Genomic DNA, 22,407 nt, shown 5'->3' with positions numbered 1-22,407 from the left:
TATGTTAACCAAACAATAAAATGACTTTGTTGGTAACTTATCAACATTTAATGAAACGTTATTGTTTTTTTCTCTATCTTTTTTTAGCTTTACCCCATTATACATGGTACGTAAATCCGTGCTGTGCATACAAAACGTCAATGCGGACGTGACGTCATCAATGTGCTTCGCGTTTGGATTCGAGTAACAACTGTCAAAACAGACTGCATTATTCGCGTGTTTATCGTATTTCGTGGGATTATTTTCAATCAGGTCGGTTTGTTTTGTAAAGTATACTAATATGTATTAAAAAAACGTTTCGCCGCTACAGATCGGAGCTACTTATGTAGCACGAAGACAACGACGCTAGTGTCGTCGGGTTTACACTGTAACGTTGAGTTGAGTTGTCATAAGACGATCAAGCTTCAGGTAGATGGCCTGCACTTTGGAGAAAGTGTTGGGTGATGCGCGGACGCTACTGGAGAGGTTAAAGGAGCACGACACAGCCGCCGAGGGCCTCATCGAGCAGTCCGGGGCCCTCAGTCAGAGGGTGCACAGCATGAAAGAGGTGGAAAATGCTCCTCCGGACAAGGTAAGACATCACGGTGCTCAGACGCGAGTAGTGATGGGTTAATGAGGCCTCGTGTATCGAATCGACACATAGGCAAACTGTATTGATACTTGTTTTGGCTCTGTGTCTTTTCAATGGAACACTTGATGGGTCTTACTTGCATTGCACCCAACCTATAAAAATATGATTTATGCTTGTATTGCATTTTATTTTGTATTATTTCCAAATTAGTTTATTTTTTATATATATTTACAACGGCTCATGCTATACTTAAGTGTTGCCTCATCCAGTTCATGACGTATTTATGGGGTTAAAACAAAAACACACGCAGCTACTCAAATTCAGATGAGTTGGACACAATTGCTCTAGTAATCGCACCCACAAACTGGAATACTTTCTTCTTCTTTCGGGATCCTATCAAAGAAGAAAGGAATGAAAAGATTTGTAATTCATTAAGTAACGACACCCTCGGTGACAGGTGAGCTTCCTTGTAAAGTTCTGTATTGGTCACGTGATCAAATACAAGCGGCTGTATTTTGTTGTTGTTTTTTGTCTTAAAGCAATATTATCCGATGCATTGATGTTGCTTTACATAATCCTTTTTTTTCTTTCTTCCTTCCCAGAACGCAGATGACACTTCGGAGGTGCAGGAGATGCTGAAATACAAGCCTCATGTCCTCTTGACTCAGGAGAATACTCAAATCAAGGAACTCCAGCAGGAGAATAAAGGTTTGGAGACATAAATTCACGAGTTCTATCTGTATTCCCAATGATACGTGTTCAATGTTTGCAGAACTCTGGTTGTCTCTTGAGGAGCATCAGTACACATTAGAGTTGATCATGGGCCGTTACCGAAAGCAGATGCTCCAGATGATGATGGCTAAAGAGGAGCTGGATACTAAACCCGTCCTTACCCTCCACGAAGACCATGCAAAGGTACAGTAACTGTTTTTACAGTAGTCACATATTGCTATAGGCCAATGCAAAGTTACAGCATCCTTGCAGAATCTTGGGATTCTGATTTGAAATTCTATTGATAGACAATTATGGCATTGGCTCTATTCTAGGAAGTGCAGACCCAAGTGGAGCGAATATGCGAGATGGGCCAGGTGATGAGACAAGCAGTGCAGGTGGATGATCAGCGCTACTGCTCCATTCGAGAGAAACTTGCCCAGCTAGAGGTGACTGCACTTCTTTTTCAGTGACTAAGCCAGCCCAAGTTGGTATGTCGAAGGAGGAAAAAAAGAGGCTAGTTGTCCAGCTAAAATACCTGTATTTAGCGAAGGAAGAGATGTTTTTTTATGAAGTAAATCGAATTGTATGACTGTGACAAGCCTTTGCTTTTGCCATGTTAATTGTAATTGCACTTTCCTGGCACCAGGTGGTGCAGTGGCACGTTCAATCTTAAAGTGCGGAAGTTATAAACTTTTTAAATAGCTGTCAAACCCGTCAAGAAACACCATGGAGAAATATTGAACAGTCACGTAAAGAAAGGCAGACACCTCAATCGTCAACGAGCTATTTGTAGCCAACAATGTTTATGGCTTTTTTTTTTCATATTAAATGTTTCAAGACGAGGTGTCAAGGGCCGTATAGAGGAAAAGCTATTCCCAAATGGACCGGACCAATAAAAGCATAGTGTATATTTATATGACGTTAAAACAACAACTTCAAATGTATTACTATTACTAATACTCTCCAAAATAGTACAAGCATAACATCACTAATATCATATAACTATGACATTACTATTAGTCATAAACCATTTCAAGTTTTTTCATTCATTGAAAAAAAAACAAAACTTATCATGTTTTAAATCACATTACAAAATAATCTCGTGGGCCGGAATAAAACCGTTCGCGGGCCAGAACCGGCCCGCGGACCGTATGTTTGGTAAGTGTGATATTGTTCCAGATCAATTTACATGTATTATTATTTATTAATTGTATTTTTTAGAATCAAATACAGCTAGTCAATAATGTTTTTAGTTTAAATAAAGATTGATATATTTTTGCAGGCACTTTTATGCACTTTTTTTTTCAGTTTCAGAATAACCTGTATATACCCTGTAAAAGTCGATGATGTATTGGTGTTTTTTCTTTCACTAATGTTAAAACAAATTTTTGTTCATATTTATCTTTTTTAAAGTCATTGCGATGAGTGTGTGTTTGGGGTTTTTCTTTCCTTGTGGGAGCTTAGCAAAAAATAATGAGAAGCACTGGCCAAGACCTCAAAATTAGCTTTACCAAAAATGCATCTGAGCATGCAATAGCAGCGTATCCTTATTCTAGAGCTTTTTACAACTACTGTTACAAAAAAAGTGCAGAGAATTCTTACCGGGCTTTGTTTTTGTTCTTCTTTTCCCCACTCGCTCTTGGTCAGATTGAGAACAAGGAACTTCGGGACCTTCTGGCCATCAGTAAGGATTCGATGGTAACGGCAAGAGAAGAAAGCACCCAGCCAGCATCAACATCAAATGAAAACAAGCCCCAGCCAGCAGAATCCAACGATTAATCTGAAGTGCTTCATTTGGGACTGTTAGGCCCATGGTCCATGTTTTTTTCCATTGATGGATGACCTGTTAAACCACAATAGTTTTTTTTTTTTTTTTTTTTTTTTTTTGGTGCAAGCAAGTATAGCCTATATGTTATTTGTCAGTTTTCCATAATCAGATGCAAGGCCAAGTTGATGTCAATGTTGTGATTACTATTAAAAATGAGAACAATAGTACAGCATAGACAGGGAGGATTTTGTTGTTGTTTTGATACAAAGATATGTCGAGATGAATCCTACCTCTGTTGTTCACAATCATCCACGTTAGACTTTACTTGAAGCAGCCAAATGTATATTGTGCGTCATTAAAAATAAAGAATGAAATGTTTGAGGCTTATTCTAAACACGCGTTTCCTGCATTTAAACGAGTCATACTGGTGTCAGTTTATGTGATTTTATGTGGCCATATTTCTAAGTTTTGGGGTCATAGAACGTTTTTAGTTCTCTCGTTGAATAAACCATACAATGCTATTATATATTATGGGAGATGAAATGTCCTCAGAAAAATTGTGAATAAAATCTTACCATAAAACTACAGTACAGTATTTACTTTGGGCGGAAACGATGACGTCTTTGGGAGAGCCTTCGCATGATATAATATCGCGAGAACGACGTGCGACGTTCACGTGAAGCATCCGCGAATGCATCGGAATCGGCTTGTTGGCTTCTTATTTCGTTACATTTTGGACGTATTATTATTTTTTTGCTAGGTCTCTTTCAGTTAATGTCCTTTGCAATATATTCATATTCTTAACGCTACTTCCGCACTTTCCCTTAATTTCCTTTGTTATTTTTCAGGATTTTATTATTTGCGGTTGTAATTGAACGCAGCACGCGTCAGCTTTTGACACTTGGAGCCTGCCTGTCGCTAGAAGCTCAGCATGTCTGAGAAAGAGCTGGGGAAAAAGTGGGACCGATGCCTTGCGGATGGTGTCATTAAGCTCGGTAAATAGCCCCGCATTTATCTGCATTTCTTGTGATTATGGAAAACGCGGATCAGAACGAGCAAAATCTTTTATTGCAGCAATTGTCATTGAGTGGCGAGCTAGCTAACTAGCTAGCCAAGGGCAAGCCAATGACCACCGAATTACTATTTTTTTCCGTTCCTCTTGGCACTTTATTTACTAGAATAAAACCTCAAAAAGATTTGCATAAATGATGACCAAGTCACCCTCAAAGTTAAATTAAGTGTTGTTTTAACACTGTCGGGATTGTCGATTCTTTTTTGTTTTATACAGTATTTTATTTTGCATTTACACGAATATCTGGCTTGAACCTTAGTTATTCAGGGACAAAACTGTGCTAGAAATATGATATTTCACAATTTAGCTTGTGGTAGTTTGGCAATCCATTTATTAGTTTTGAATATCATGTACCGTATTAAAAAATGAAAACTGTGCATTATGTCGAACATGTGTGATGCAGCAAATCAGAATGCTGTAAATAAAATGTGATCCTGCGTGTTGCTATTTTCCAGGCACAGGTCTTGGATTGGGAATAGTTTTTTCGGTCATCTTCTTCAAAAGTAAGTTTTTGGTTTTTTTGCTGCTTTACTGATGAACCCTTATGCATTATTTTGTAAGGTATTTCACATAAAAGGAAACACTTAGAAACGAGGCACCACGGAGCTGAAATTTCACCCAGATGGTGAAAACATGTCAAAGTTCAACATGCCATGACCACTGAGTTGACGTTTGAGTCGACGCTAACATACCGCGAGAATGACATAGAAGAAAATGACTCAAAAAGGATCAAAATACTGCGCAATCGTTAACAACCAACAAATGTATGTGTCGTCTGTTTCAGGGCACACGTGGCCCATTACGCTTGGCTCGGGCATGGGTCTTGGCATGGCTTATGCCAACTGTCAGAATGACCTGAGGTTACATTACTTGCTGCATAAAAAGGTAAGCCCTATTGATACATTTATGCAATGGTGTCAACGACAGCACAATGTAACATGGGAAAAAAAAAATCTGCCTTGACAAATATTGCCATGCACCATCTTTAATTCAAAGTTAATCATTTAACGATATATGTTAGATACTACTGATTGTACGGCTGTGTGATACATCAAATTAATCATGAAATTGATGCTTTTGCAAAAGTGGCCAAATGCTGGATGAGTGGATTATGAAACATGTTTACAAAAGGTACTAACTACTACTAAAATTAATTAAATAAATAGGATTGAATGCCTAGATTCATAAAAAAAAAAAAAAAAAAAAACATGTAAAAATGAGTCTTTGGCATTGATTGAATTGATGGTGACAAGCATACATTAAAGCTGATTTCAAATGAGCATACAATGCAGGATTTATTTTTCACAAATAAAACCTTAGAATAAATGTTTGTTGGTTTTCTTACGTCAATTAAATCCTTCAAAAAGATTTTTTTCAGGAAGACGGAAGGGGAGGCATATCGGCCAGCCCTAACAGAAAGCTAATTATTTCAAATGATTTTATAATCAAATTGTGGCTTCTGTTGAATGTCAATCAAAAAAAAAGCGTCTTTGTCACTGCTTTTTTCTCCCTTTCTGTAAGCACCCAAAGTAGCACTATTCTTTTGAGTCAAGAACATAAAATAAACAATTTCCCACGCATAGCATAGAAAAAATTGTTTTGGTCGAAGGAAAATTTGCTGGTCGGAATATTATTCACAGAACACCCTTTTTTTTTTTTTTAACATGTTCGCCTTCTGGATTATAAATCCCATTATCATCTCATGAACCGTGTTGCTTTTACTTTATGTAACCAAAATCTATTTTCTTCAACAGGACCAGTAGGCTCAAGTCATCAAAAGACTGTCCTTTTTTTTTTTTTTTTTTTTTTTAAACATTTTTATTTTGCTTTTGTGGGAGTCACCATTTGCACTGTCTTCCTTTGAGACCCCCACGTCTGTTTATCGGAAGACCCTCTCCCAATGACTTTTGCTTGATCGGGACAGTCTGCGTTTATGTAATAAAATCAGTATGAAAGCCCCGCATTGTGAAGGTTGTGTTATTTCCACATAAATGTTAGGAAAGCAAAGTACCATCCATATAAGGCACAGGTGTGGAACTCCAGTCCTCGAGGGCCGGTATCCTACATGTTTTCAAACCTTTTCCCTCAAAAACACCTGATTCAAATGATCGGGATCATTTCGAAGCTCCCGCAGAGCTTGCTAATGAGCTAATTATTTGAATCAGGTGTGTTGGGGAGAGAAAACCGGAAAAACATGCAGGATGCCGGCCCTCGAGGACTGGAGTTCGACACTTATGATATAAGGTCAGCAAAGGTCATTGAAGACGAGTTCCAGCGCACCCGTACAGTGTATATAGTCATATAGTAGATATTTGTTAGAAACAATAGAAACACAGCCTTTCAACTAATTATTAACCAGATGACCAGTTTTATCACAGGTGTCAAACTCAAGGCCCGGGGGCCAGATCCGGCCCACCGCATAATTTTACGTGGCCCGATTAATGCAAATTTTGCCTTCAAGTTTCTGGTTAAAATATCAAATTTAGCCTGTTTTCTTCCATTTTTACGCATGTTTTTGTTAGCAATATCCCTGTGAATAGTTTTTAGCGGCATCTGATTTCAAAATGTGCAAAATATATTTGACTTTGCAGTCACAATGGCCCTCTGACAGAAACTATAACCACTAATGACACCCATGCTTTTTATAAATCTTCGCAACTTCCTCCATTGGTCCAAAGCGCCATGACCAAAGATGGAGCACCACCACCACCCACATCATCGCCTATGATGTCGAATGAGTGTTTCTTGGCGGCGATGGCGCATGCTTATGCATTAACAGCCCGACGCTTTGACACACTCCTTCTCAGAATCTGCGCGCCTCGGAAAGGGAGGCGCGCTAGAGTGGCCGACGCGGGGATTAAGGGGAGCGAGAGCCTGGAAACGCGGCGTTACAAGGACCCCGCGATATCAATGCACCTCGTTAAAAGATGATTTTCTTTTGCGCTTCGGCTCCCGGAAGGGAGAGAAGTGCCGGAGGAGCGCAAGCTTAGCGCAGACTCGTGAAGGCAATGACGGTGTGAGTTGAGGTGGAAGAAATTTCTTTTTTTTTTTGCTTCTTCATGTTCTTGGATGATTTTTTTTTTTTCCTCAGCCCATAGTCTTTGCTTATGGACAGGATGGCTTGATGAGGCCGGAATTTTGTCACCTCAGAGATGTTCAAATCTGGATCTTTGTCTAGATAAGGCGGGTTTTGCCCGGGGTTAGTTTTAAGGGACTTAGCAAGCGGCACCATGCCCGACTCTGGCTTTTTCAGAAGCTACAACAGCAGCTTCGCAAACAACAGTCGGAACATCGGCGGCGGCCCCTGGTTGCTGGCCTTCCTCTTGAGCGTCATCATCCTGGTCACCGTTTGCGGCAACGTGTTGCTGATCGTGTTGGTTTTCGCTCAGCGCTCCCTGCGCTGCATCTCCAACTGCTTCTTGGTGTCGCTGTTCCTCTCGGACCTGATGGTGGCGTTGGTGGTCATGCCGCCCGCCCTTCTCAACGTGCTGTGCGGCGCCTGGGTGCTGTGGCCGGCCTTCTGCCCGGTCTGGCTCTGCTTCGACGTCATGTGCTGCAGCGCCTCCATTCTCAACCTGTGCGTGATCAGCCTGGACCGCTATCTTTTTATCATCTCGCCGCTGCGCTACAAGCAGAGGATGACCTTGCCCCGGGCGCTGCTGCTGGTCGGGGCGGCTTGGGGGCTGGCGGCGCTCGCCTCCTTCCTGCCCATCGAGATGAAGTGGCACAGCTTGGGCCACCCGAGCGGGCGTCCGTTGAATCCGGCGGGCGGAAGCGCCAACGTCAGCTCTTACTCGGACTCGCTCTACCCGGCGTCCTACTTCCAGCTCCACGGCCTTTACTTTCAGTGCCGGCTGCAGGTCACCTTGCCCTTCGCTCTGGTGGCGTCCTTGCTCACCTTCTTTTTGCCCTCCAGCGCCATCTGCTTCACCTACTGTCGAATTCTCCTGGCGGCTCGTAGGCAGGCCAAGAGGGTCGCGGCCCTCAGCCACCCGCCGCACCCTCATCCTTCCCTTGAGGAACCATCTCAGCCTCCTTCACTTGGGGATGGAGCCCACCAAGATGGAGACGACTGCAGTCAACAGGAGGCCCCGGCGCCACACAACGTACCGGTAAGTCAGTAATATTCATTCATCCGGTTATCTTCGCTAGGGTCGCAGGCTTGCTGGTGCCTATCCCAGCTCCCTTTGGACAGTGGGCGGGGACAACCTGATTGCCAGCCAATCGTAGGGCACACAGAGATGAAAATGTCCAATACACCTGCCGTGCATGTTCTTGGCGTGTGGGAGGAAGCCAGAGTGCAAACAGAGAACCTACGCGGGCTCGGGGAGAACATGCAAACTCCACACAGGAAGGCCAGACTGGATTCGAACTCGGGTCCCTAAACTGTGAAGCGGACGTGCTATTCACTGCGCCACAGAGCCACGCAAGTCAGTAATAAACGCAGTTAATAAAAGGAAAGTTATTCTATCACAATATTCCTCATGTTGAAATTTAGGTTTATGCCTTATCACTAAGATAAAGTCGTCCGTGTTTGTTTATTCTCCATTAAACGATAATTAATGGTGATTATACAGTGTAATTAGGAAAACACTGCGATTTCATCTGAGATTTATCTTCTGAAGTTCAAATAAAATACAATACACAGATCAGGGTCTCCTTCCTCAACTTGCTAACAAGTCGAAACGAAAAAAATGACTACTCGAGACAAAACAGCCCAACATTTTATTCTCAAGCTTATCTAATACCAGTTCACTCATGCGGAGTGTTGGAAATGGTGTTGAGACTTGATGTGCCTGTGTTCATGAATTCATTATTTCTTTTCAATTATACAATATAATTAAGGAATCCTTCACTCGTAATTGCAATTTCATCTGAAAATTATCTTCTGAAGTTCAATATAACAGATCTGGGCCTCTCTTCCTCAACTCGCACAACCAACTCGCAAATGCGCCAGATGAAAAAAAAAAACGCCTCTAAATAAAACAGCCACAAATGATATAGTCAAGCTATAGCCCTTCATCACAAGAGGACCAATCACAGATAGAGAACATCACAAAGTCTCAACCAAGGTTGATCCTAATTCAAAGTGATGTGAAAATAGATTTTCACACATGAAGGGTAGGAGGAAGGTGCAAGATGAACAAAAGAAAACATGCAAAATGACTGTAAAATGAACAACTCTTCAATCATCAAATCTCATGAAACGTCCGAGCATATTTTTGTGCAAATCAAATTGACGTACCTTTTCATTTGACCCGTGACTGTAGCAATCAGTGATTGGCAGCGAGCGGCATCTGGCTCACAGACAAGGTCGGAGGGCACTGAAAGCCAGCCTGACACTCGGCGTTCTTCTGGGACTCTTCTTCTGCACTTGGCTTCCCTTTTTCATCGTCAACATGGCTCAGGTCAGTTAAGTACAACCGCTTTCAGTATTGTGTGCCAATGCAAAATAAAGTCACGCTGGTTCAAATATCACAGCACATCATTGCAATCCCGGAATACACGGTGTGCTCTTGCTCCCTCGTAGCTATCAACATCCATAACATCCGAGCGATCTGATTGGATGATTATCCAAAGTTTTGTCAGAGCAGAAATTTGCACGATCATATCAGGGGTGCCAATTCTTTTCCTCAGAGGACCATATAAGCAGGGACGCACACAACCGGTACGCATGCACGACAGAAATCATTCATGCGTAACCTACCTAACTTTCATCCATGACAACAACCGAGCCTGAGCTGAATTTTTTTTCCCCCAAGATGTGCCGCGGCTTGGAGCATACTTAAATGCGGTGCAAGATTTACCGCTCATGATACATAGTTGAACATTTTCAGTCATCCTTTATTTGACAAGTACGAAAAGAGCACATGAATGTTGCGCGACGTATGGCTAACAAACAAGCCAATCGAGAAGCAATAGCTAATCGGCCTCTTGGTAGGTGCCGAGACGAACTGCAGGAACAACGCAAGCTCTATTTAATTGCCATTAATAAAACTAAGTGTTAGAATAATTGTATATTGGTTATCCTATTTTTGTTTCTGCAACATATACTGTATATTGGTAGACATAGAAATTTTCTGTTGGAATTGTATTGTCTCCTACATCTGTAATAAATCAGGCATGATGACCTAATCACAGGATGGAACAATATGGGTTCCGTCACCATGTTCCTGGGAAAGAAGCTAGCAGTGATTGCATGGACTGACAAGATATGGACTTCCACGTATGTCCCCCACGATCACAAACTGATTGTTACAGTTATTTCAAGCCTGTTTTGGAGCCACCAGCTTTCTCAAACGTATTAACCCTGCGGTCGTATTACTTGTCTGTCTGATACGGCTCAAGAAATAGCGGCAAACGATCAGCCCCTCCCCCAGTCTGTGGCGTCCTACTGAGTCAGAGGTTGTTTTGTCACTTCTCTCCAATGAATATGCATGCACGGCCGTTTTCACTGTGAAATACATGCTCCAGCAAGAAATGAAGAAGAACCTTGGTTACCGATCTATTTCGGTCTTCGCCAGCCTCGGCGTCAAGTTCAAGCATACATGCATGGAAGATTGGCATTTTAGATGTGTGCCTGACTCATTCCAGAATGAAGAAAAAAAACAAATTGGCGTCACCGCTTATGCGTTATTCATCTAACACTTGTTGATTCTCATCGCGACGACGGCTTCATCTAAATATCGAGCTTTCTGCGCTCCAGACATTTTGGATTTTCCATCTGCGCCCTCTCGCAAGCAGCCCGTCCCAACCCGACCTCCCACGGCCCAAAACGGCATCACACAGAGCAGACTGTGCCTGCGCTCGTCTTCCCTCACACTCAATGTGCTGTGTGAAACATCTCCTCTTGATTGTATTGGAAGCCGTCCTCAAGCAGATGTCTCCTCCTTAACTCGTTCGCTTTAAACTTACAGCCTATTCTTGCTCCATATTTCAAGGAAAATGTTTTGTTAGAGTTCAAATTTCAACCGTCGCTTCAAATGGGTTCCTGTTATGTGTATTTTTTTTTAAATCGAGCAATCTGACTGCAAATTAAACCTTGAGGATTTCGATGGATGCAAAATTTCAGGTAAAAAAAAAATGTGTGTGAGGGTGTGCGTGTAAAGTGCATTCATTTGCAACCATATACCATATTAGGACTGGGTGATAAATCAAATTTATTCAGTCATCTCATCATTTTAAAAATCTAATACAGGGTGACCCAAAAAAAACGGGCCCCAACTCTAATTAGGCCCCGTTTCTTAGTGTTTTGTCCGAATGAAATTCAACTTTGGTCATACAGTAACTACAGTAGTTTATTATATTTAAAACATCACATCAAAACACTAGGGTCTTTGGCATATGTTCTAGATGGCCTCCATTTAGCTCCGTGCATTTCTTGAGGCGCAGCACCAAGTTGTCCAAACCATCTACCCGTCGCTCATGAGCAAGTTCTGGTTCCAGCAAGACGGAGCAAGTTCTCACACCTCAAACCTGTCCCGAGATTGGCTGAAAAAGAACTTCGGAGGCCGAGCGATCAGTCTCAAGACTGATTTTGAGTGGGCACCCCATAGCCTGGATCTAAGCCCCCCAAATTTTTTTCTTTGGGGCTATCTTAAGACAGAGTCTATGCAGGGAAACCCAGAACCATCACGGAACTCAAGAAAGCCATCAGGGAGGAGATGAGAGCCATTACCAATTCAGTCTGTAAGAAGGTCATGGACAACTTGGTGCTGCGCCTCAAGAAATGCACGGAGCTAAATTGAGGCCCTCTAGAACATATGCTGTAGAACGGAGAAAAAAAAAGGCCAGAGACCCTAGTGTTTTGATGTGATGTTTTGAATATAATAAACTAGTTATGACCAAAGTTTCATTTCATTCCGACAAAACACTAAGAAACGGGACCTAATTAGAGTTGGGGCCCGTTTTTTTTTTTGGGTCACCCTGTATTTGAAACTGAGATGGGCAGCACAGCGGTGAAGTGGTTAGCACGTCCGAACTTACAGTTCACAGTCCCGAGTTCAATTCCGGCTCCGGCCATCCTGCGTGGAGTTTGCATGTTCTCCCCGTGCCCGCATGGGCTCTCTCCAGACGCACCGGTTTCCTCCCACATTCCAGAGCATGCACGCTAGGTGTATTGGATACTCGAAATTGTCCTTAGGTGTGATTGGCTGGCAACCAGTTCAAGGTGTCCAATGTCAGCTGGGATAGGCACCAGCAAGCTAGTGACCCTAGTGAGGATAAGCGGCTAAAGAAAATGGATGGATAGATGGATGAAAGGGCATAATGTTGGATGGGTGGTTTACCAAACGTGTTACTAACTTCTTCACTGTGGCACTTAAAGGGATAGGGCGCCATTACTATCGAATCAAAAAGGAAACCAGCAACGAGCGTTGATAAGAATTTGCTGTGTTCCTTCAGGCCGTGTGCGAGTGCGTCCCCCTGGCGCTCTTCGACGCCATCACATGGCTGGGCTACTGCAACAGCACCATGAATCCCATCATCTACCCGCTCTTCATGCGGGACTTCAAGCGAGCGCTTGGGAAACTCTTGCCCTGTTCCTCCTCGCGGTTGCCAAGGCAACCATCGCCGGCGCTCTCCCTGTCCCTGCGCAACTCGGGAGACCCCAATATCTGCAGCGAGTCTGCCTCCGACGCCACGCCTCCGCCCGCCACCGCCACCGACGCGGTCAATTTGGTGGACGCCGAGCAAGCGAGGATCGAAATGCCTCTTCTTCTTCCCAATCAGGTGGTCACGTTGAACTGAGTGACCGAAATGGACTTCGGGTCATTTGGTGGAAACTTCAAAGGGAGGCACTCGCTAGCTAGCTTGTCGGATTTAAAAAAATTAATACATTCGCCGAATACACTTTGGATGCATACAATTTGAACTTTTTGGCTGCTGAGATGAAAGTCGAGAGCTTAAAAGAGCTTAAATTCCAATTATTTCCCTTTCAAAATATATAAATACATGAAGGTAGAAGAAAATGTATTGCCTAGTTTGGAGGAAAACGTTTACAATTTTGGCAGGTTCATTTTTCAATGGCGCACATCATCTACCGATCCCTCATTTTCATACACTCCCATTACAATTTGAACCTTTTGGCTGCTGGGAAATGTTTGGCAGCCATTTAATGACCGTGGGGGGAAAAAAAAGTGAAACACATAACTCAAAATATGGACACATCTCTGGCCTAGACACTCACTCAAGTCATGCACCACACAGTCAAGTCCAGTGCACGGACCAATAAATGACAATACCAAGATATTGTACACATTTTATGCTTGCGATTGGTTTTTGGGGACTGTATTCCCCCCCGAACAAACAAGGGTACACTGTAAAAAGTAAACACATCGGACATACACTATAGGGCAAAGTTTGGGCACCTTACTGAATGAATTTTCTTTATTTTCTTGACTATTTACATTGTGGATTCTCACACAAGGCATCCAAACTATGAATGGAAACATGTGGAGTTATGGACTTCATAAAGTGAAATAACCTGTTTTTAATCAGCTGTCCAAAGTTTTTCCTCTTAAAAACACATGGACCCACTTTATTAGTGGTATTTTTTTTAAACTTTAACTTATAAAATATGGCACAAATCAGTCAACCAAGAAATAACACTACATACACAAAAGATTAAGGATGATGTGAGTGAATGTCATAGCAATTGTATTAGGATGACAGGCACACCTTGTGTGTTTTCAATAAAATTGTCTCATTGTGTACAGCACAGGTGTCAAACTCAAGGCCCGGGAGCCAAATCCGGCCCGCCACGTCATTTTATGTGGCCCGCGAAAGCAAATCATGGAGGTTTCCATGGCCCTTGCTAAACTCTAGCTTGTTGTGTATAATGAAAAATAAAGTTGAGATTTTTCGGTTTGTTCTGTTACAGTAATATAAACAAACGAACAAACTAGAATGCTTTACTTGTGATTTCAAAACAACTAAGCCATCAATTTGTTGTGTACGGTAATAATACTATGAGATCATTTAAAAACGACTCGGTTTCCTCAACCTATCGGCCCAATGAAGGAAGTTCTCGCTACAAAATGGCCCGCGACAAAAATGGTGTACAGTCTGCCTGCCCTGCACTCATGCAAATAAAAATATCCATAACTTATTTGAACCCGGTCCTTCTCAAATCGCCCCCCAGGGAGGTAGTGGACGAGCTCAGAGGGGGAAAAAAAAAAAGTGGGCAGCAAAAAGTTTTGTCATTTCTAACCTCAACTGTGTGGAGTTTGCGTGTTCTCTCTGTGCTTGCGTGGGTTTTCCAGACCACCGCCAGGAACACGTGTGACTTCTCAAAGAGGCACCAAGTGACGTCCTTCGTTTCTTTACATTTTATTCCGGCCTGTGACCAGACCTAGAGATACAGTGAATCAATCACTGCAAAACCAGAACCCCTGGAATCAAACCACCTGTCGAACAGTACATACCTTAAGTCACGCCTCCTCTCGGTGCCTTCTGGGTTTTTTATGAGAAGATTGTTTAAAATCCTATATTTCTATAAAAAAAAAAAAGTTGCTGAGACAAAATAGATTAAGCAGCTGATCCTGGAGCAAAATGTTACATTTTGGCTCCATTTTGTTTAAGACTTGGTTCTGCAGTCCAGAACGCATCATCCCAGCTCCAAGAGACATGGTCATCATCTGCCTCCGCCTGGTCTCCACTCCCATTGGAAGCTTCTCTATGTTTAGTTGGACTTTCTTTACAAAGGGGTACGGCGCTCGACTCATTCTCATCACAATCAAGATCGTCCAATAGGTCTGTGATATCGGGGACGTCCCATCCGTCGGCCATCTCCGTCGTTCCTGGGGAGTCCTCGCCAAGGTCCGAAACGCAAGTCTCACCCTTCTCGGGTTGGCTTTGGGTTTCCTCCGACCGTTGCTCCGTTTGGGTTTGGTCCCAAGTGTCTACTTTGCCCTTGGTAATAGTTACAGGTTGAGAAAGAACAAAGGAGGATCCCGGGACCTCTTTTGTGGGAACTCCCACCGCCACCAAAATGGTGTCCATTTGACGCATGTAGTCCAAGTGTCCTTTCACCTGAGGAATATAAAAATATGAAACGCAAGTTTGTTTTTTCTTTCTGTTACATTCCTTTTCAACCACTCTGCGATTCTGTACAAACATGTTTTTCTTAGATTAAAAAAAATGTTCAATTTCTATAAAGGTAAACTTGAGCGAAGTATATTCTTCCAAAGTAAAAGCAGGTGTTTGCAAAGGTCTTATTTTGAGCGAACAACAGATCATCAATCTACTTTCATGAAAGACGACAAAAATCTGAAGATTTGGGCAATTTTAAAGAAACATTTGCTTCGTACTGAAAATAGTTGTCAATTAATATGATTATCGATTAATTGTTAAGTCAAAATGTTTTTGCCTTGTATCTCTCTCTCTCTCTCTCTCTCTCTCTCTCTCTCTCTCTCTCTCCATCCAGCCATCCACACAAATAATTTTGACAGCTTTAGATTAAAAACCTGTAAAATGAAAATAAAAATACACTGAAACCTGAAGTTTGACATTGTTGAAACATCTTATGTAAATGCTCCATTCTGACAACAAAAGAATATATTATTGTACGATCTTGATCTATTATGAATATTTACACAATAAATTTGATTGTATATAAAGTTCCTTCCGTGTGTGCCTCAATAGACAAACTTAAGAGATGTGAGATTTTTCGGTTGAATGGCCGAGCTGCAGGAACTGCTCATATGCACTAATTAGATGTATGCACTCAAAAAGTCTTTAGCGACTCTATTTGAAAAAAATAATGAATCAAAAATGTCTCACCACAGAGGAGAGGTCTACATTGATAACACGGCGATCCTGGACGCTTATTGGTTGTAGCCCAGCAACGCAGAGCTGAGCAGCTGAGCTTCGGTACAAGAACCCCAGGAGCCAATCCCCTCTGAAAGGTGCACAGGGAAGAAAAGGAAACTTAAGTGGGCTGTAATTAAATGACAAATCACGCTGACAAAACAGCAGCTGCTGAAAAGGAAAAAAAAAAATGCGACTTGCCACCCAGCATTTCCTCTAAGAGGTGAACGGCAATTACCTGCAGTACCCATTGACTATTTTTCCAGCCACCACCCTGGTCATTCTCTCCCAGGCCTTCTCCGAGCCATCCACAGGAGCCCCCAGCAGGACGACATCCTCCACGACACCTTCACTACCTGGAGAAGGAAATCAAAACACATTTCCTTATGCTATTGCAGTCCTTTCTCAAATGGCGGGAGGTGGCCCGGATGACCCGATGCTTTGTACCAGGAAGTGGAAACGAGCTTACGAGACTCAAACGTCTATACCTTGATCGTTAGCCAGCTCCTGAAGACAAAAGTAGATGACTCTGGCCCCCAGACTGAAACCGATCAGACTGACGGGCCGCTTTCCCTGTAAATAGAGAGCAGAGAGCCTGAACGTACAGCGGAAGCATTTTGTTTCAGCATCATGATGGAAACAAAGAAATCTCGCTCCAACTCATGCAATCAATTAGATGGAATGAGTTCGAACTGAAATTTCTCAGCTTCAGAAGGTTACCTGTTGTCTGCTCCTCAAAACATGCGCGAGGTGCTTCCCCACCTCAGCCGAGCGGTTCAGACAAACGCACCACGGATTGTCGATGACGCTGGCGGCAGCTAGCAAGGAGGCGGGCCATGTCAGAGCTGTTATGATACCTGGACATCGACATGGCGGAAACATGACACAATACGCGTGTGTTGTAGACAATGATGGAACTGTATAAGTCGCTTCAACTTTACAATTAGTGCTGTCAAATAATTAAGATTTACCTAATCAATGGCAAAATCTTCCATAACTAATCGTGATTAATCACATTTTCCAATTCTTGTAAGATATATACTTGCGTAAAGCTTAGCATTCAGGGAAAACTATCAAATAAAAAAAAATGTTTCAAATATTGTTGTAGTCGCTGTCTGTGATTTTTGAGACAATCCTTTTACATCCCTATCCTTATAAATAAGATTACTATCTATAAAAACTGTATGTTTACCAAAAACTGTAAACTTTTTCAACAATAACAAAATAAGCAATATACAGTAAATCAATTTTAAACTGTTACAGCATTTATACAGGTCTAAAACAGAAAAAAAAAAAAAAACAAGTGCATGCCATTCCTTATTTTATTGCAATTACACTTCTCATTATAAGTATGACTCTAAATAAGATTATTATCTATCAAATTATAAACGTATACCGAAAACTGTATCCTTTTTAACATTAACAACAAACAAACAAAAGCAATACAAATCAACTTGAAACAACTGTTAAACTGTTACAGCCTTTTTTCAAGTTACAGGTTAGTCTAAAACTGAAAATAAATAAATAACCAAGTGCGTCAAAGTGCCTTAAATAAATAATAAAAAAAAAGATACCAATCCATTTGTTATTGTGATGACATTTCACATGACAAAACCAAAGCCTTTTCCCCGGGGTCATCCGCACCCCACAATTTGAGAAGGACTGGGTTAACTGTACAATCTGCCATTTAGCGAAACGTCACAGACCCTGGCACGGATGGATTCACCACTGAACATTGTTCATATTAAATCAATTCCACTTTGTGGCTAAACACACGCTTACCTGAGAGAACGGTGTACTTGAGAGCCTCTTGAGCCACCATGCTGACAAGGCCGTCCAAAAGAGAGGTCATGGCTGAGCCCAAGTCCCTGAGGAACCGCGACTCCCACACCAAGCAGTACTGCTCCCCGCACTCTCCCAGGCTACACCAGGGGGCCTGGAACGAACCTGGATGACAGCGGTTAGCCCCTTATGTAAAATTGACCGGGTTAGCGATTTCAAACCGAGTGCTACTCAGCCGTTGCAAGTCAAGTACGTGCTACACCCGGGAGTGCGTTGGTGGCTCAAGATACAGTAAGTGTGCTGAGACATGGATGTCGAGATGGAGGTTTTGTTACCTGTAACGTTTGATATATATTTGTCTTAACCAACAGGATTGCGTTCGTTTTTACAAGACAAAGACGCACTTGAGTACGGCTGAACAATGGAATAAATGAAAAGTCGATATTTCAATGGAATAGACCACAGGTGTCGAACTCCAGTCCTCGAGGGTCGGTATCCTACATGTTTTCAAATCTTTTCCCTCAAAAACACCTGATTCAAATGATTGGGATCGTTTGGAAGTTCCCGCAGAGCTTGCTAATGAGCTAATCATTTGAATCAGGTGTGTTGGGGAAAGAAAACCGGAAAACATGCAGGATGCCGGCCCTCGAGGACTGGAGTTCCACAACTATGGAATAGACTGTAGAACTGGGCAATAAATTGAATTAATTTGATTACTTGGTCATCTCAAAAATCCCAAATCGTGAAATCGATCTTTTGCAAAAGTGGCAGAATGCTGGACCAGTTTACAATAGTTACTAACTACTTAAGTCATTCCCTCCCTAACGTAAGAAAATAAATAAATATGCATAAAAATACGTCTTTGGGATCGAATGAGTTCATTTAAGCAAATTATACACAAGCTATGAGTGCTAACATTGCGTGAAAAATCATTTAAACCCACTATACAATATTGCTGATATATTTTCCACAGGATTTTTTTTTTTTTTTTAATGAATCAAACCCTGACATAAATGTTTGTTGGGTTTATTCCTCCAATTAAAATGGATTAAAACCGCGATCATCCAGAATGATTGGTTTTGGATAATACGAGTGCTTAAGAAAAGTCCGCATATTTATGCGTCATTCTTATCATTATTTTTCTATCTATTCTATCTATCTATCTAATATTGTTGTGGTCTTAATTAGAAGACTAAAATTATGAATCAATGAATTTACTATAGAAAATCTACATCATACAATGATCAACACTTACTGTATTTACCGGTGCAGAGCCACCCAGTGACCGTTATGGTAAGGTGAAGACGCTTTCCGGAGCTGAGCGGCAAAAATTCAAACTCCTCAATTGCACCGACGCATTTATTCATTTTGTACCCTGATGAGAAACAAGTTCAATTCAAAACACAACCCAAAGACAAGAAACCGCTTTCTTCATGAAACCAACAAAAGGGGAGGGACTAAAACATTCTGATAGATATTTACAGCAATTAAGGGAGACATTTACTCCTCGTTGCACCTACCGGTAAGTCCAGCCCCGGCTGCTCCAAACAAGGAGGCCATAATGGCGATGCCGGTGGCTGAGCCCAGAGCGGCGGCCCCTCCCGCCCCAAGCACGGCGCCGGCCCCTGCTGCCACAAACGGGGCTGCCAGTCCACCCGTCACGCCTAACCAAAAAGGACGGGGAAGAGGTCATCTCGGAGCTTCTCAATTATATTTTGCAAGGAAAGAGAAAACCTGTCGCGTGTATGGGAGCAGTCAAGGGTGATCCCTCGATTGTGTACCCCACCTCGCGCCAAAAGCTGGTTTGAGTTCTGCTAAGGCCACATGATAAACCGCATGAAAAAGATTCGGATAATCACCGATTAATGTTCCGCCACCAACTGTTGCCAATCCGATGAGGAGGTAGCGTCTTAATTTCCGACCCCTCTCTCTCCTCTGTCGCCGGGATGACTCCTCCCTAGTAAATGAAAATATTCGATTTTGTATGACTGATAGGTTTGTTTTTAGACTTTTGAAAAGAGTGAGCCGCTTGTTTATTAGCATCTTACTCGCTCTCCTCTCCTCCTTCTGTCAATCTTTCTCCAAGCGTCTCCTCAAACTCTTCCAGCTCTTGCGGACACACTCGGAGCAAACAGCCGACGTGCCGGATGAGCACTCTCGCACGGGCGTCGTAGTGGCCTGAGAACACGAACGCGTCATGTAACTTTCAGCGCAACTGGCAGTTGAAGACAAGAACAAAAGAAGACTGAATATAATATTTGTGTCGTCCAAATTTCTGATTCAGTTCTAAGTTCTATGTTCTATGGACCCACACTAGTCTTAACAGGGATTCATCAGTGATTGGTCATTAGCTGAGCCCTGAGCAACTGTAACATCATTTTAAAAGGGTGGATAAAAATTGGTGGATTTTGCAGCCTCATTCATATTCAAAACCGCAATATTAATCAGAATACCATGTATTAATTAGTGGGGTCAGTAATTACAGTTCTCATCTACTTTTAGTACAAAATTATGGGGGAATATACTTGTCAGTGAGGTTTCTTCTTACCATCTTTGATGGAGAACGACACCAAGTCCTGCAATTCAGAAAGAAGTACGTTTATTTTGTGAGGGGACCGGAATCGAGAAAATAGAGCGCCTGCAGCAAATTGGATTCTGTGCAGTAAAAGCAGAACGTCCACTTAAGGCAGAGCAAAATGTTGATCATATGTTAACGTGTTTCATATATAAAATCTTGTTGACGACCTTAAGTGTCTTTTGCTATGACGACGATACCTGTATAATGGGCACGGCGCCTGTAGCCATCAGCGATTCAGCTTGCAGGATGGACAAGAATGTGTCAGAACCCTCAAAGCCCAGGCCTGACAGGAAGGCCCCCATGACCGGCATCACGGACTCATCCAGGTCCAGCCAGTGGACCAAGCTCTTCAGGTACTGTTCCCTGAATGCGCTACCATGAAAAAAACTGTATAATTGGACCAGTTTTTGCACTATGTAGTTTTATTTATTTATTTTACCTGTTTTCATTCCCAGTAAACAACTGCCCCAGTGAAACACCACACATGGCAGCATAGGCAAATCGGCCCTGTTCACTCATCTGTCTACTGATAATTCCCTCGGGGTTTTGGTCACAGGTGGCATCTCGTGTTGCTTTTGCCCCTCCTGGATCTGAAAAGATAAACAGCGCAGTGCTGTAGATTAATTTTTAACCAGATCAGCAGTGACATTCAGGTACCTCGTGTAAAAACGAATGCTGGTGGATTACAGAAATGCAGTTAAGAAGATTACATTGTTATTTTTAAGTGGTTTGTTTTAATCGCGTTACGGATATATAACAGTGCCACTTTTTGGGACAAAGACGTGTTTGATATTCGCTTTTTGACTTTCAGGCCAGACAACTGAAATAGCTCCAATGATCTAGATTACAATTTCTCTAATGAGCTGACCCGAATTGTGAACGTGTGAGCTCTTTAAGTGCTCCTTTCAAAACTATTGAAGCTAAATCTATACAGAAATAAAAGACGACTTTTTTGGCAACAACGAGTACATAGTAACACCGGAGTTAGCAAACATGTAAACAGATGCACGCGCAATCTCGGTTACTTGGAAAAGACCGTGATTGGTAAGTAAAAGTTCACGAAGTCAACAAAATAATTTTTGCTCTGTTACATGTAAAATGAAGAAATTATTTCACATACCAGGAGCAAAGCTAGCGTCCGCACCGCTGTGTTTTGCCTCCATTAGTTGAGAGATGTCACACAACGGACTCTCACGGTTGAACTTGAGTTGCCTTCATTTCCCAAACAAGCTCGGATATGTCACAAGCCAATACACCCACTTTGATTAAAAGTTATGCAAAGCGCCACCTCACGTTTAATTCCATGATTCGATTTCAGTTAGACTCTTAGTTTTTAATCATTTTAACTTTTACTGTACAAAAATAAGTCAATACTATGAATTGACAAAGTTACGTTAGCACTCAAGGCAACCCCAGTTGGCAAGTTTTTCAGTGACGTTTTACCACGTGGCTCAAAACTGGGCGGAGCCTTCAAAGAGGAAGTGATTTCAGAATTTAGCTGCTTTGAATTTCTTGCGTGTCATAGTTTGTGTAGTCTATGTTTATTTGATGTATTTTTTTAAGTCTAAATACCATATCCCTAGTTCCAAATATATCGAAGGAAAAGCATGTTTCAGTGGGTTTTATAACGAGAAAAAACAATACATTGTTGTTATTCGGACAATAAAAAGGTGCAGAAAAACAATAGAGATTTGCAAGTTAAGTTAACTTATTTACAGAAATTCTTGTACACCAAGTATATTTATTCATTCATTTAAATATTTTTCTACCTGTTTATGTTTATTCCTTAGATTTATTATCTCTGTATTATTGTTTTATATGTTGTACGGTCGTTTGCTTGTTCAACGTTATTGTTCATACATTTCATTCTCTGTATTGAAATCGTTGCAATATATAAAAAAAAAGGTGTGTGTGAGTGCATGTATAATGTACCCCCGATTTTTTTTTTTTTTTTTTGGTCATACAAATGATAATTTCCCTCGTAAAAAATGGGGGAGCGTTGCGAAATACTTTATTTCTTGTAAGCATTTTTTTTTTAATCACCGTGGATCAAAATAATGACAAAACAAAAACTAGAATTTTAAGGCGCACTATTGTCCAAAAGGGGGCAGTTT

At 41.8% G+C, this 22,407-nt stretch overlaps 4 protein-coding genes across 6 annotated transcripts; 3 read left to right on the top strand and 1 right to left on the bottom strand.

Annotated features, from left to right (window-relative positions):
- The first annotated feature begins 148 nt into the window (after positions 1-148).
- On the top strand, positions 149-3,638 carry sike1 (suppressor of IKBKE 1). The gene is made up of 5 exons (XM_088407878.1): positions 149-571; positions 1,174-1,279; positions 1,344-1,486; positions 1,618-1,731; positions 2,933-3,638. Exons 1-5 carry the CDS (start codon positions 413-415, stop codon positions 3,062-3,064), a joined length of 654 nt encoding a protein of 217 aa, XP_088264004.1. The 5' UTR covers positions 149-412; the 3' UTR covers positions 3,065-3,638.
- A 95-nt stretch (positions 3,639-3,733) lies between these two features.
- micos10 (mitochondrial contact site and cristae organizing system subunit 10) lies at positions 3,734-6,084 on the top strand. Of its 2 annotated transcripts, XM_088407997.1 has the most exons (5): positions 3,734-3,813; positions 3,902-4,048; positions 4,581-4,628; positions 4,910-5,010; positions 5,880-6,084. In XM_088407997.1, exons 2-5 carry the CDS (start codon positions 3,985-3,987, stop codon positions 5,886-5,888), a joined length of 222 nt encoding a protein of 73 aa, XP_088264123.1. In that variant the 5' UTR covers positions 3,734-3,813; positions 3,902-3,984; the 3' UTR covers positions 5,889-6,084. The 2 variants fall into 2 exon arrangements, with proteins under 2 accessions (XP_088264123.1, XP_088264122.1); XM_088407996.1 differs by having other exon boundaries at positions 3,781-4,048.
- A 1,271-nt stretch (positions 6,085-7,355) lies between these two features.
- Positions 7,356-15,499, top strand: htr6 (5-hydroxytryptamine (serotonin) receptor 6). Its single transcript, XM_088408784.1, has 3 exons — positions 7,356-8,241; positions 9,403-9,533; positions 12,529-15,499. The coding sequence occupies exons 1-3, from the start codon at positions 7,356-7,358 to the stop codon at positions 12,871-12,873; spliced, it is 1,362 nt and encodes a 453-aa protein (XP_088264910.1). The 3' UTR covers positions 12,874-15,499.
- On the bottom strand, positions 13,371-21,708 carry tmco4 (transmembrane and coiled-coil domains 4). Of its 2 annotated transcripts, none has more exons than XM_088408782.1 (15): positions 21,414-21,708; positions 20,733-20,883; positions 20,491-20,665; positions 20,264-20,291; positions 19,764-19,893; positions 19,575-19,672; positions 19,236-19,379; positions 18,971-19,090; positions 17,716-17,880; positions 16,654-16,790; positions 16,422-16,506; positions 16,172-16,289; positions 15,907-16,024; positions 14,550-15,156; positions 13,371-14,476 (listed from the first exon to the last, which is right to left on the bottom strand). In XM_088408782.1, the coding sequence occupies exons 1-14, from the start codon at positions 21,454-21,456 to the stop codon at positions 14,680-14,682; spliced, it is 1,989 nt and encodes a 662-aa protein (XP_088264908.1). In that variant the 5' UTR covers positions 21,457-21,708; the 3' UTR covers positions 13,371-14,476; positions 14,550-14,679. The 2 variants fall into 2 exon arrangements, with proteins under 2 accessions (XP_088264908.1, XP_088264909.1); XM_088408783.1 differs by having other exon boundaries at positions 18,980-19,090.
- Positions 21,709-22,407: the final 699 nt, after the last annotated feature.

Source organism: Hippichthys cyanospilos, chromosome 2, assembly GCF_059441005.1.
Source record: "Hippichthys cyanospilos isolate Australia breed blue-spotted pipefish chromosome 2, RoL_Hcya_1.0, whole genome shotgun sequence".
In the NCBI taxonomy this organism is placed as follows: Eukaryota; Metazoa; Chordata; class Actinopteri; order Syngnathiformes; family Syngnathidae; genus Hippichthys; species Hippichthys cyanospilos.
This window is presented reverse-complemented; position numbering and strand designations above follow the sequence as displayed.